A 14,828-nucleotide genomic window follows, 5' to 3' on the forward strand; every position below is an offset into this window, starting at 1 on the left:
GGATTTTGTATTTGTTCATCAGAATGTTAAAATATTTTCACTCATGCTATTTCGATTGTCTTCTTAAATCTTTAGGTTTTAATTAAGAAATAGGCTACATCCTAGGCTTTTACTGAATTATAATCTCTGGGAGATAGGTCTTGAATATGTTTATTTTGGTGAAAGCTCCCAGGTGAGCTAGTGCTTCAAATCTAGTGAAGTGTAATTGTTATCTTCTGTGGAGTGGGATTAGGACAGTTACTATGGCAAGAGGTGTTTTGGTTATTTTGAACTTTTTTCAATATGTGGATAAAAGACCAGGTCCAATGGCTTTGGTACTGCTGAAGTTTGTGAAAAAAAAAAAAAAAACAACAACAAAAAAAAAAACAGATGAACAGGCAGATTCTTTGGCATTAATTGCAAAATGAACAAGGTAGTATGTAAGTATGGCATATTTAGAATTCAAGTGATAAGGATTTGTTTGAAAACTTTATCAACCTTACATTGTTGTTTTCTGAACATGTCAATGTCATGGTTTAGGAAGAGTCCATTTAATGGTGACAAACCAAGTTTTTCAGAAATGTATGCTTCCCAGAAATTATTTTCTTCCTGTATATTTGTATCTTCTTTCATTTTCAGTGAGACTCTAATCTTGTAAATCAGAGATGTAGGCATTTCACTTATAACGTGGGAGAGACTTGTAATTTATGCCACCCACTGTATTTTTGCCAGTATCTAATAGGTGTTTTCACCTAGTAGTTACTCAAAACTGTTCTGTAGTTGTTTGAAACTTCTTCAGTTTTTGTTTGGTTAAGTGTATGTGGCTTTCAGTTGAATGTGATAAGTCTAAGGTAGTTAGGGAGGAAAGGAGTCAAGGGCGAAATAAGCATGGCTACTGGAGGAAGAGTAGTGGGTGGGAGTCAGAACACAAAAGGGTCTGCACAATGGCTGTGTGATTATGGACAAATCACCTAATTTTTTTCTATTTCCTCGTCAGTAACTGTGCTAAATTATCTTTTCTAATTTGTAGGATTGTGAGACTCAAATGAAATAATGAAATAATGAAGGATATTACTACTGTAGAACCAAAGGAGGTGTAAGCAGCCATTTGGTTTACTTCTTTCTACCATGTATGTAGCACAACCAACATTTAATCAAGTTCTTTGGATATACAGAATGAAATGGTGCGCATAATGAATATTTTCTCATTAGAGATTTATCAAGGAAAACTTCTGTACAAGATTTTAAGTTTTTGTTTATAGAATTTGTTTTAACCAGATGATCAAAACTGTTCTTATAAACTGTGCTTAGAAACATGAAAGTGGTCTTCATGTGGCTCTTTTCCTGTTCTGTAATGACATTTGCTGTGATGGGATTTCACCTGCAGAGCTTTAGGCCTAAATTGTGGTCCTGTGATACATGCCTTTTACTTTACTGTGTGTGATTGTTTCTTACTATGGTTGGTTTTAGTTCTAAACTTTAGTTGCATTCAGAATATTCTTTAAAATTAACTGTAGGAGTATTGTGGAATATAATTTTAAACTTTGAGAACATACTTTAGGATCCTAGAGTGCCTTCATTGTTACTAAGAACAACCATTATTATTTTACATAAGTAGTTCTGCTAAATAGTTTGAGTTTTTACAATGCCAGAAATCCTTTTATTGCAGTAGCAATACTTTTTCAAACCCAACGCTTTTATCCTTGTTAATGCTATTAACTTTTAGCCGACCTGCTACAGCAAATTACCTGACTTACATTTTATTCCCCCACCCCCACCCCACAGTAGTGTACCTTAAGATAATGATGAAAAAGAACAATGAGAAGAGAAGAACTAGCTCTGACATCTCAAAAACTATTATAGAAGGCTGTAAGCATTTAAAACTTTGTGTAACTGGTATAAGAACAGGCAGATAAGTTGTTTAGAGTTGCTCAGACATGTATTTTGTGGGGGCTTCTGGGTGGCTAAGTTGATTAAGTGTCCAACTCTTGATTTCAGCTCAGGTTATGATTTCAGGGTTGTAAGCTCAGGCCCCACATTGGGCTCCACACTGGGCATGGAGCCTACTTAAAAAGAAAAAGAAATTATATGTTATGTAAATTAGATATCATCTTTATACATATATATGTATGATTTATTATAAGTTACATGCATTGTGTTTATTAAACCAAACAGCCTAGTCCTTCAGCACTATTTAAAATATTCTAAGTTAGAAAGATTCACAGATGAGTGGAGGAGAGGGTCAGATTATTCAGTATAATTTGTTGCAACAAATCGGATGACTGCGAATAAGCTTATACATCAAAGTAATAGGAAATAAAACACTAACATCCCAATAGATTAAAGGCAGGTTTCAAAAACAGTTTATTTCAGGAAATAGACCTGCGTCACAAATATGGAAATATATTCACCTTTACTGTTAGATAAATGTATAATGAAGCAGAATAAGTTTCTGCAAAGTTTTATTTAATTTAAAAAATTATTACGTGAATATATGCAGTGCAGGTATGGATGAAAGAAAATAACTGCTCCATTCATTGCTGGAGCAAGAGTGTGAGTTGGTAGACTTGTTTTGGAAAATGACATAATGAAACACGTAAAGGGACTTTAATATGCTTATAACCTTTGGCTTAGTAATTCTTAAAATAAGAGTCTCTTCTAAGCCCATGATCCTGATTTGGCCTCCCAGTATAGGTTTATAGAAAAGATGATCTTATCACCTTGTTTTTATTTGAAAGAAAAGCTCTGCTTGAAAGCAAAAAGCATTGTATAAGAATAGAAATTTAGTTATAAATTGTACTATCTATAAGATGACTTCATTAAAAAACTGGATAATTTGTAATAATACAGAATAATTTTTGGTAAGTGAAAAAGGGTAGGATATAAAATGAGAAGTAGGGGATGACCAAACTGTTAGAAAAGCAGAGGAAAAAATTTTAGAAGCAAATCATCACAGTGGTAGCTTTCTTTGGGCATAGAACTAAGAATGGTATATTTTCTTCTTTTTTCTAGATTTTTTATTCTAGGCATGATTTTATTAGACTAGAAAATAATCTTTAATTCTGAACTTTAATGTTATTTATTTTGGGAAGCATGAAATTATTATAGTACCTTTGCTTTTTTTTTGGCTTTTAGGCTGAACATTTAGGTATAGGAATATGTTACTGATAAGATAGTTTGTAGAAACAAAAAACAAATGATTTATGTAAATATTTCCAAATATACTATATGGTGGATTGTATTTTTGTTCACTGAAATCTGCTTCCCCTCTCTAGGGGAGGATTTTACTTCCCTACTTGATGAAGTCAGGTTTGGTCATGTTCACAAAATGTGAGAAGAAATGGTATATATCAGCTTGGGGATAAAGCTTTAAAAATTATTTTGTGCTTCATTATATCCTCTTTTTCTTTTGCCACAATGACTGACAGCATTCTAAATAGAGGTTGCTCCATCAGTCTGGATCTCAGAGTAAAGATGACCTGGAGCCACAGCTCCATGGACATAATGGAACATGGGATAAGCATGTTTCATGAGTGAAAAATAAACCTTTGTTTTAAGTCACTGTGATTTTTGAGGTCATGTATTTATTATGCAGCATAATCTACCCTCTCCTCTCTAAGCAGTATCTAAAATAGTGGATAGGAGAAATATCTAGAACAAATATTATATTTTAGGTTTTAGGTTAAAGTAGTCATCTTTGGCTTTTTTTATTTTATTTTTTAAAGATTTATTTACTAATTTTAGAGAGAGAGCACCCACACAAGCAAGAGGAGGGGCAGAGGAGAGGGAGAGAATCTCAAGCAGACTCCCTGCTGAGCACAAAGCCCAACACTGGCTTGATCTCACCACCCTGGGATTATGACTGGAGCTGAAATCAAGAGTTGGCTGCTTAACCAACTGAGCCACCCAGGTGCTCCTCTGGCTAGATTTTAGATCAGGGGTTGGCAAACTTTTTCTGTAAAGGGCCAGAGCTTTGTGGGCCATGCAACTCTCTTTTGGAACTACTCAGCTCTGCTGTTGTAGCCCGAGAGCCATAGACAATATATAAATGAATGAGAGTGGCTGTGTTCCAAAAAAACACTTATTTACAAAAACAGGTGCGCCCAAGGGCCTTAATTTGCTGACCTTTTTTTTAGACCACAGACTCAGAATCTTGGGATTCGAGGAAAATTTAAATCTTCAAATTAGTCCTTGTCTATGTGAGAATTCTTCTTCAATCTTGCTTAGTTACTGACAGGCTACCACTCAGCCTCTTGCAGTGACTCCAGTGTGATGGTATACTGTCCTGGGAGGCAAGCAAGTTCATTTTCCAGTAGGTCTGATTGTTTTAGTGAGCTAAAATGTGGATCCCTATAGCTTCCATCCAAAATGTGGATCCTGTAGTTCTTTCTCTAGGACTCCAGAGCATAAATTCAAACCGTGTCATGTCCTCTCAGTGTGCTCTTCATACTAATTCACCCCTCAGCTCTTAAACTCGATTATTCCTAGTTCTTTAAAAGTGTGCTTTCAACCCTGTGGCCACACTTCTCTCCAGTTCCTTAACAGCTTTTCTCATCATCTTTTCCTCAGCTTCCTGGAATGTCAAAATCCTATTTAGTTTCCAGGTTCAGCTCAATCAAATGTTTATTGGCTCTCTGTTCCCACAGAACTTTTTTTCTGATAGAATATCTTGTGTTTAAAAAAGCATTTGTGGAATCCTTACTAAAGTCTAAGTGAGATGCTTGAAAATATGGATACTGAGGATACACTCATGATTAAGTAAGGTTCCTGCCTCCTTAAGTTATAAGTAATACCATAAGTGCTATTGGATGCCTGATTAAAGCTGCTGGTTGTTTTGAATTATTAAATTCCAAAATACCTGAAAGGTTTTGCAATCTTAAAATTATATGTATTTTTAAGTACACCAAGAAGAGATAAATGAAACATATATGTTATTTACTTGGGATGTTTTTTTACCTTTTGTTGTTAGGTTAAGTAGTTTTTACATAGGCTTTGGAATAGAACTTCTTTTAAATAGTTGAAAATGCTAATAGTTCTAATGTGTGTGACTCTGGATTTTCTCACTCCTATGTTAAAAGGCAAAATGGTAATAGTTTATGTTACAAATTGAACTTTCAAAATAAAGTTTTATATAATACTACTTTGTTTGGTATTGGGGGATTTTTTGGTAACGGTTCATTTGAAATAGGGTTCTGCTATTTATAAAAAATTGAAAATCACTAATTTAAATGTCTCCATCTTCTTAATTAAGGCAAAGCAGTTTCTTAATTTGTTTCCTTTGGTGTTTTATACATGACTGAAACATCACTTAATGCTTATTAGCCAGTATGACTTGATTTTGAGATCTATAGAGGACTCCTCCTGATTGAGTTTTACTGTACTTCTCTAATGAAGTTGGTCAGGGTCTAGCATATATTGTATCATAAATAGAATCAGATGTGTTCTAGGCATGTAGTTTGACCCAAGTGAGGTAAAGCAGAACCATCCCACTCGTGGTCTGCCCTCTGTATGTTTGCATTGTTTGAGTTCATTATTTTGAGGGAGAGGAGGAGGTAAAGCTAATTAAAAAAAGGCAGAGACTTAACTTGGTTTAGTCATGTGAGACATCTTTGTCCTGTGTTGTGTATCAGTTCTCCTACATACTAAATGGTGCTGTTGTTTTAAAATAAAATGTGGAACCTCAGTTTTCACTGTCAAATTTTTCTCATTGAGATATTTTTTTGGCCAAGATTACTTTGTCTCTTAAGTTAACTGTCTACTTTCTGTCACTCAGAAGTGTCACCACCTGTGTTCTTAGTCACATCCTGAGTTGAAATACTGTGCAGTATAAAGCTGAGAACTCATTAATCTTCCTGTAGGTAAACACTGCCTCTACAGTCCCTACTCTTGGTACTGTTTGCTGAGTTCCCAACATTGTCCTTAGGAGATACATTGTTATATGTTTGCAAAGCTTTCTTTCTAAGATATTTGTAAAATTATTAAATTGTACAGTCCTATTCCTGAGAAATACAGTTTAGGTGAAGAAGTCTCTTGTTGATCAGTTACTCTTTGATGGATCTTGTGTTTTGTCAAGAAAGGACATATAAATGCACATAGAAAAGAAAGGAGTGTATGTTCAAGCTATAAGTTTTATTTTTTATTTTATTTTTTTAAGCTATAAGTTTTAGAACCTGTTTTTAGATTTATTAAAACTTGTAAATATTATTTGAATTTTGTATGCTTTATAAAAGAGCCTCCTTAAAAAAAAAAAAAAAAAAAGAGCCTCCTTCAAGATGTTGAATTTTGGCTTTAAAGTATGTAATAGGAAACCTTCATGGTTTTGCTTTGGTTGAAGTATTTCTAGTTTTTGTGTACCAGTTCTCCAAATAAAATGGCAAAGCTTTAAAAAGTTTGGAAAAGTTGAGGGTTCCTGGGTGGCTCAGTCAGTTCAGTGTCCAACTCTTGATTTCAGCACAGGTCATGATCTCAGAGTCCTGAGATTGCACTCCACATCAGGCTTTGCGCTCAGCAGACAGTCAGCTTGAGGATTCACTCTTCTTCTGCTCCCTTCACCCCCAGTAAATAAATCTTTTTAAAAAAGTATTGGAAAGTTGATTGCATGTGCACTGACTCTAGGATTAATATAGAAATTTTTAATCTGCAGGTGGCTCCCATTATCTTCATTAATCTTTCTCTGCAACTTTTCTGAGGTTTAGAATATATATTGAGAGGCAATAAGTTGGAAAAGGAGCATGGGAACAGAAATCAAGGCTTGGATTTTAATTCTAGATTTTTTTCACTTATTAGCTAATCCTGTCTCTTAGAGCAGTGAGATTTTCACAAGCATCTTTAAAGTGTTAGTAGTAATAATAATGTTCTCCCAAGCTCTTACAATTACTGATTTTGCAGAATTGAAAATTAAATGTGGATAAAATGACAGACATAATAAAATTCAAGTTAATATTATTATATGAATGGTGTTGTTTTGCTGAAACTAAATTCCTGTTTACAATATAGATGTGGTACTAACTGGTACGTAGCATATTCCTTTGTGTTTAGCATGGCTGTCAAAATGTGGTTTGCTTTTTTAAAAAATTTTTGAATTATGGCATATTATACATAACAAAGTTTACCACTTTATTCTTAAAGTGTATAGTTTGGTAGTGTTAAGTATAGCCACCTTATTATACAACTGTTCCCTAGAGCTTCTTTATGTTACAGAACTGAAACCCTATACACATTAAATGACCCTCCATTCCCCCCCTCCACCCGCAACCACCATTCTACTTTTCTGTTGGCTGTGAATTTGACTATTTGAGATACCTCAAAGAAGTGGAATCATTCAGTATTTTTTTTTTGGTCACTATTTTATTTAGTGTAATAAGAGGTTCAAGGTTCAGGTTGTAGCATGTATTAGAACCTTCCTTTTTAAGGCTGAATTATATATCATTGTATGTATGTACCATATTAGTATGTAACATTTAAAGCTGTCCATGACAACAGCACTAGTACCTTCATAACAAAACCTGGGCATTAACATCTTGTGACAGTGCTTTAGTTAGGAAATGATTATCCAAATAATCCTCCCCAGATGTATGTTTTCTGGTAAGAATAGCATTGAAATGAATTTAATAATCTCACACAGGACTTGTGATGCCAAGACTTAACTGTCAGTTTCCAGTGTTGGAATCACTGGTGGTGAGGAGTGAGATAAGGTATGTCAAGGACCTGACTAGAATAAGCCCTAAATTCATGTTGATTTTCTGTCCTCAGTTTTTTACCTGCTTTTGTTTATAAACCAGCTAATGACACTTTTATTCTGCTCTGCATAGAGATGGATGTTTTTAATAAATTTGACATATATATTGGTGCTACTAGAATGGACATGTGTCTACTGACCATGGGAAAGGAAAAAAATGACATTTTCAAGTTTTATTATCATGTATAAAAATTTACCCTTGTTATTTTGTTTAGTAAAAATATATTAATAGCACTTACTCTATAAAGAGGATATGCCAAGTATTAATGCATCTCTTAAAAAACATATTTTGTTAAATATAATGGCTTAGGGAAACTGACATCTAATCTTTAATTTCTGTATCGGATATTTAGGATTATTGCTAGTAAAAATAGCTGTCAGATTGTTTTGTCATAGAGGAAATTTTCTGAGAATATTGATTCTGTATCATGTTTCAAACCACTGCTGTGTTTCCTCAGTAGGAAAGCTGTAGATGAAAAGAGTAGACTAGTTTCACTTTTTTTTTTCAAATGTCTTGGATCTTCTGTGCCTGTATTTTAATGGACAGTTTGGGAGTTGATCTAGACGTTGTAGGATATATGAGTAAATGAAAGCACTGACAGTATTGCTTGTTGAGAGATTAGAAGTGAAGACCCCATAAATTTTTGCCTTCTGTTTACAGATTTTGTTAGCATATGATAGGATCAGGTATAGAACTTCAGTTACAGAGGATAAACTTAGTTGAGCAGGGAATCTGGTAAAATACACATAAAAGATAGTTTATTTTAACCAGGTCATCAAAGCACTATTACCGACTTTTTTTTTTTTAATAATTTTTTTAATTAATTAATTAATTTATTTATGATAGTCACAGAGAGAGAGAGAGAGAGGCAGAGGGAGAAGCAGGCTCCATGCACTGGGAGCCCGATGTGGGATTTGATCCCAGGTCTCCAGGATCGTGCCCTGGGCCAAAGGCAGGCGCCAAACCGCTGCGCCACCCAGGGATCCCTATTACCGACTTTTTGATGGATAGTCAGGTTGGTTGTATAATACTTTTTTTTTTTTCTGTGATGGTATTTAATGTGATGGAAGCTGTTGGTAATTGAATATGAAGCAGTGATAGAAAACTTATCTGGAAGCCAAACAGATTCATAATAGTTTAGGTCTGAAAGGAACCTTAGGAATCATTTGCTCTAGTCATCCCATTTGACCTCTGTCACACTAAAGCATAAAGATAGTAGATAGTTGTTAATTTTGACAGAGCTAGACTGAACTCAGGACTTTTGGTCTCCAGTTCACTGTGTTTCCCTTATACTACATATTTTATCTTGTAAAGACAGTATTTGCTTTTAAGTACTTTGTATTACTCGACCTTAAACGTACTGAATTTTATACCTATCATGTGTGTACAAGACATTGGTGTTTATTAGATAATCAAGATATGTGAATTATTGACCTACCTTTTCCAATGTCTTGCTAACATATATATGTATTTTTTAACTCATTTACATTTTTCTGCTTTAGTTCCTTCATCCATAAAATTGAGTGACCTGGTTTGCTTTTCTCTCACAAACTTGTAAAATAGTCTTCAAGTTTTGTTTGCTGGACATAATGGTTTTAGTACATAGATAGAATTATATAATAAATAGCTTTGTAAAGAATCTTAAGGATCATCTAGTTTAGCCTCTCCTTTTGTAAAGAGGAAACTGAGGCTAAATGGGATGGGTCAGTTGCCCAAGGTATTACAACTTTTCAAGATATTACAACTTTTCAGCTGGAAACCATGCCTTTTTCTTTTTTTTCTTTTTTTAAGAAAAGAAAAATTCATAAGACACAGAGAGGCAGAGACCTAGGCAAGAGAGAAGCAGCCTTCCTGTGGGGAACCTGATGCAGGACTTGATCCCAGACCCTGGGATCAGCCCTGAGCTGAAGGCAGATGCTCAACCACTGAAGCCACCCAAGTGTCCCAAAACCATGCTTTTCTATCCCGGTTAGCAACATGTTAAGGCTGATCAAGAGTTTTTGGAGACAGAAACCTGGACCTGAATTGTAGCTATCCCACTAGCTGTATGTAACTTTGGGAAGTTACCTTATTCTCTTTGATCTTTTAGTTTTTCTAATAATTAATCTACCTAAAGTTGATGTTATTTATAATAAACCTTAAGTGCATTGATGAATAATAATTTACTTGTTGAAAAATTCAGTAAATCTCCAGAGAAATAATTTGATTGGCACATGTACCTTTAAAAAAATCTTTTGTTAGAACTGCTGCTTTTGTTTTTGTTTTTTTCTTCTGGTAAAGTTGTTTTTGAGAGCCGCTGAGCCTCTGAGACACTCTTACTTAAAGGATCTTCCCCAAGATGTCATTGGTAACCTATGGTGATGATTTTTGTTGGTGATTAAGTTACTTTTTAAATATTCTAATGTATTTAAAAATAATATGTTCAGTGAGGATGTATAATGAGGGTTGAGAGATTATTTACTGTTTGAATTGGTCTAGTTGGTTTAAGTTTATTTATACCAATATGGAAAATGAAATGGTTATTAAATCTCTACAGGCTCTTTTAGTTCTGACATTCTCTAGAGGGTAACATCAGTTGTAAAGATTTGGGGGATAAAATGTCTCTGAATAGTTTTTTGTTTTGTTGGATTTTTCATTTTCTTCTTTTGTTCTTGCTAATACATTAAGGACTTTCTTGAAAGAAAAGGTACTGGAGGGTGGGCAACAAGATGATTTAAAGGTGGGATTATGAATTGAAAAATGTAATGATTTATAGGTAGAGAAAAGCCTCAGACATGGAGTTTTTACCTTCTTTCTGCTTTTGGGGTAAGAGATGATAACATAATAATGCTGGTAATAGGTGACACATAATTCTTACTTTGAGCATGGCACTTTTCTTAGCAATTTATAATTTTAGCTCTTAATCCCATAACAGCCCTCTGAGACACTATTATTATCAGTTTACATATGAGAAAAGTGAGGCCCTGGAAAGTTAAGTAACTTGCTTGAGGTCCACAATTTAGCAAGGGATTGAGCTAGGATTTGTGCCCACTCGATCCTCGATCTTGCTCTGGACCCTGTGCTATATGGCCTAATATGTTGAGTTACTGAGTAAATGTTTTGAAAATAGACATGGTAATACGACTCACACTCCACTTTTACTAGAGGGGTGAAAACCCCAGGCAGGAGGCTTTGATGCATGGGAGATACCAGTAAATTCAGTAAATGTGTACTGAACACCTGCTTTGTGGCAGACATAATGTAAGTGAATAAAACAGACAAGGTTCCTGCCCTCGAGGAGCACGTGCTCAAGGGGGAAATCTAACAACAAACAAATAGGGTAATTTCAAGTTGTTACTGGTAGTACGAAGAAAATTACCTGGTGTAGTAGATTGGAGGGATGGGGTTACACAAAGCTTAGTGTCATAGAGGTTTCATGGGGTTGGATACTGTCTCCCAAACATTTTTCTCTACTTAGCCCACATCTGCTGAATTTAAGGAGCGTGTTAAACACAAAAATGAATTTATTGTGCAAATCTTCAGAGCTGTTGTTTATATTCTTTTGAACTTGTAATGTGGAAGTATGTTCTGTTGCTTGAAGAAATAGAGCCAGAGAGAAATACTGTTTTAAAAATATCAAAAAGCTATAAAAGTGAGGGCAGCCACCAGCCACCATGCACGCCAGGCTGTTGGGGCTGGTGGAGTGGTTCCTGGCTGCTGTCCTTGGCGCATTAAATGGCAGTTCTGTGTTTGAAAAGTTAGGGCTACCATGTGTCAGCATATGTGTTGTCTTCTACCATTTTTTGTATAGGGCTGGATCCTCAAGTCATACAATGCTTTAAAGGAGTTCTGCTGTCATTATAATTTATAATAACAACAGTTTTTACATTGAGTACTTTCTATGTGCCAGGCTTATTTATTTGTAAAGAGGAGAAAGCTTTAAGGAGTTAAGTCCTTTTTCAAAGTAATACATCCAAAGAATGTTAAAGCCAAGATTAAATCCAGGTTGGTCTGACACCAGATTTCATGTAATCTTACCTTTTAACTAGATTGGTTTTTATGGTCCACTTCACACTAAAGAATATGTACGAGTTTGCAAAGTGAACTTCAAGGAGCCTCCTTAATTTCATCCAGTAGGCCAGTAAATTGTCCAGGTTTTCCAGTTCCAAATTTCTGCAGTAATTTGATTTCAGAGAGCAAGTAGTAGAGGGGACAGTGCTTTTACAAGTATGCGTAAACAAAGGTAATGTTTTCTGTCAGCCTGTTTCCTATTTAAATCATTGAATACAATTAGAATTGGTTGAGGAAAGTTGTGGATTAACTTGTAAATACTTTTTTTTGCGTTTCCTTGCTTTTTATTGGATTTGGCGTCTGTTCATATTATGTTGTATCTAGCCTTTGAATTGGTACTTAATACTATTGTGTCAGCCAAATTTTGTAATCTTTAGGGTAAGAAAATAAGTAAACTATAGATTTTCGACTGGCTAGCTGTTTAATTTCCACAGTTTTACATTAAATCATTGTGATGCTCAAGTTTTTGTGATTCCCTAACTCCTGGAAACCTTATGAATTCTGAGTTAATTTTATTTAAAAGTTGTTTTCATTCCCCTTTTTAGTCCACTGTTGAGTTTGGTAAACACTAGCCACATGTGTTAATAAGCACTTGAAATGTGGCTGGTCTAAATTGACAAATGTTGTAAATGTAAAATACACGCTGGAGTATAAACAGAGTAATGTGAAATATCCCAGGTTTTTGTGTTGCTTACATGTTGAAGATGTTGAAGTGATGATTTGGATCTGTGAGATTAAAAATATTATTAAAATTAATTTTACCTTTTATTCTGTTTTGTGAGTTTACTAGAAAATTTTAAATTACAGTGACTTGTATTTATGGTTCACATTATATTTGTATTGAGCAGTGCCAGTGCAATCAGTAACATCAAATGAATTGTATACCATAAGAATTTACCAAGACTCGACCAACCTGTCAACATTGTCTAAATGTTCTAAATATATCTTGTTAGTTTTTTTCTGATTCTAAAAACTAAAACTCCCCTAGTTACATAGTTTTTTTTCTGATTCTAAAAACTAAAACTCCCCTAGTTACATAGTTACTATAATAAAAGTGTTTATTTAAATACTTAGACCTGTATTGCTTAGACTTAAGATAAATCTGTTGGTTGGATAACAAAGTATCCTCCTGTGATGTCCCCCCAGGGTATAGCTGTTTTGAGGAAGGTGTAATTTAGAGCTTTCATTAGAATAATTAGGTTGGAAGAAACAAACTATTGAAAATAATTAGTTTAATGTGATGTTAGTAATACTGGTCATAACTTCAGTGAGTCAGACTTTTTATGCAAAAGCATAAACCATACTGATTGTTGTTTAAGATATTTTTCTATAGTTTTATTAAAAAATAATTTCAGAGATGGGGGCAGGGAAAAATAATTTTTTTTTGGGGGGGGGAGGAATGATTTGAAACAAAACCGAAAAAGATGTTTCTTTTTCTGTGATTTTTTTTTTTTAATTGGTGAACTTTATTTTTTGGCTTTGGTGCAAGTTCATATTGAGAAACTGAGTAAGATTATCTTCTTATATTTTCTTTTTTTTTTTTTTAAAGAATTTATTTTTTTAATTTTTATTTATTTATGATAGTCACAGAGAGAGAGATAGAGGCAGAGACATAGGCAGAGGGAGAAGCAGGCTCCATGCACCGGGAGCCCGACGTGGGATTCGATCCCGAGTCTCCAGGATCGCGCCCTGGGCCAAAGGCAGGCGCCAAACCGCTGCGCCACCCAGGGATCCCTTTCTTATATTTTCTTAAATAAAAATAAAAATTATTAAGCTTCATAAGAGTAAAGTCTTTTAGTAGCCCTACAGTAAGTCTGTTTGTTCATAGTAAGTTATGAGTGGTTTATCTATCTACTATTGTATTATTCTGAAGGAGGTGTAGGATTAATTGGAATCTCTGCAAACTGATCTATAAATGATTTTATGGTAATTAATTTTTTAAAACATAAGATACCAATGTCAAGGTCATGTAGCTAAATATGGTCAGAAGTTTTAAAACATCTCTGTTATTAATATTTGTTTCATTACTTGAGGTCCCTGTCTGCTCTGGGCATCTCTTAGCAGTAGGTTTTTTTTGTTGGTGGAGTGTCTCTAGCAGGCTAGAGGATGTGCTAAAGCAGCATAGCCTTATTTATCACTTTGTGATTTACCTCTCAATTTTGTTTACTGGGAACACAGCCCAGGAGGAAGTGGATCAGTGATAGATTCTTTAAGTTGGGCTTTATAAGGGGTTATTCAGTTAGGGCTTAACATATATAAAACTCTTAACATTATTTTAATATTAATTTTACAGATCCTTCTGCTGAGGAATTGAGAAAGCTAATGATGTTGCATGGAGGCCAATACCATGTGTATTATTCCAGATCCAAAACAACACACATTATTGCCACAAATCTTCCCAATGCCAAAATTAAAGAATTAAAGGGGGAAAAAGTAATTCGGCCAGAATGGATTGTGGAAAGGTAAGTTTAATTTTTTAATTAAATTTTAAAAAGTTTTTAAAATTGGAATGCTTTTTATTTATATTATAAACACCTCACTTACATTGCCTCTTAAGGTTGAAAAATAATGTCTTAAACTGTTGTACTCTTTAACCTCACATTGATAATTTAGGTAACCTAATATGTTAGTGTTCTTGCATCCTCAGCTACCAGGAGTTAGGGGCGATGACTCAGGTAAGCAGCAGGAAGCAGTGATGGGAAGGGATTGGCTAAACATGGTGTTCGTTCAGAAAATGTTTATACATCTCTGATGGGCTCTGTACTTGGGAAATATCAGTAAAGTAAATAAAGATCCTTTCCCTACCTCTTGGAGTTTATGTACTACTGAAGAAAACATAAAGTAATATTCTTAGTATATAAGTAAATTATATGTTAAGAGTTAATACATGCTAAGGGAAAAAAAGAAGAGCCAGGGTATTGGACCTGGTGTACTAGAAGAGAAGGGACAGAGAGGAAGAGCAATTTGCAGTATTATTAATATCTGTTTTTCAGTTACATTATTGTTCTTTGTTGTTGGTTTAGAACTGATGTCATAAATCAGAGGTGATTCATACTAACT

At 34.5% G+C, this 14,828-nt stretch overlaps 1 protein-coding gene across 5 annotated transcripts in view; it reads left to right on the plus strand.

Moving 5' to 3' along the window:
* REV1 (REV1 DNA directed polymerase) overlaps positions 1 to 14,828 on the plus strand; it is a 96,617-nt gene that overhangs the window by 37,628 nt on the left and 44,161 nt on the right. For 3 of the 5 annotated variants that reach the window (XM_077915037.1, XM_077915038.1, XM_077915036.1), the window contains one exon: positions 14,062 to 14,230. In XM_077915037.1, the coding sequence (XP_077771163.1) occupies positions 14,062 to 14,230 (169 nt within the window). Of the gene's footprint in view, positions 1 to 1,009; positions 1,110 to 14,061; positions 14,231 to 14,828 lie in introns of all 5 variants that reach the window. The other 2 variants (XM_077915039.1, XM_077915040.1) reach the window with 2 other exon arrangements.

The sequence above is a fragment of the Canis aureus genome, chromosome 11, assembly GCF_053574225.1.
Source record: "Canis aureus isolate CA01 chromosome 11, VMU_Caureus_v.1.0, whole genome shotgun sequence".
In the NCBI taxonomy this organism is placed as follows: domain Eukaryota; kingdom Metazoa; phylum Chordata; class Mammalia; order Carnivora; family Canidae; genus Canis; species Canis aureus.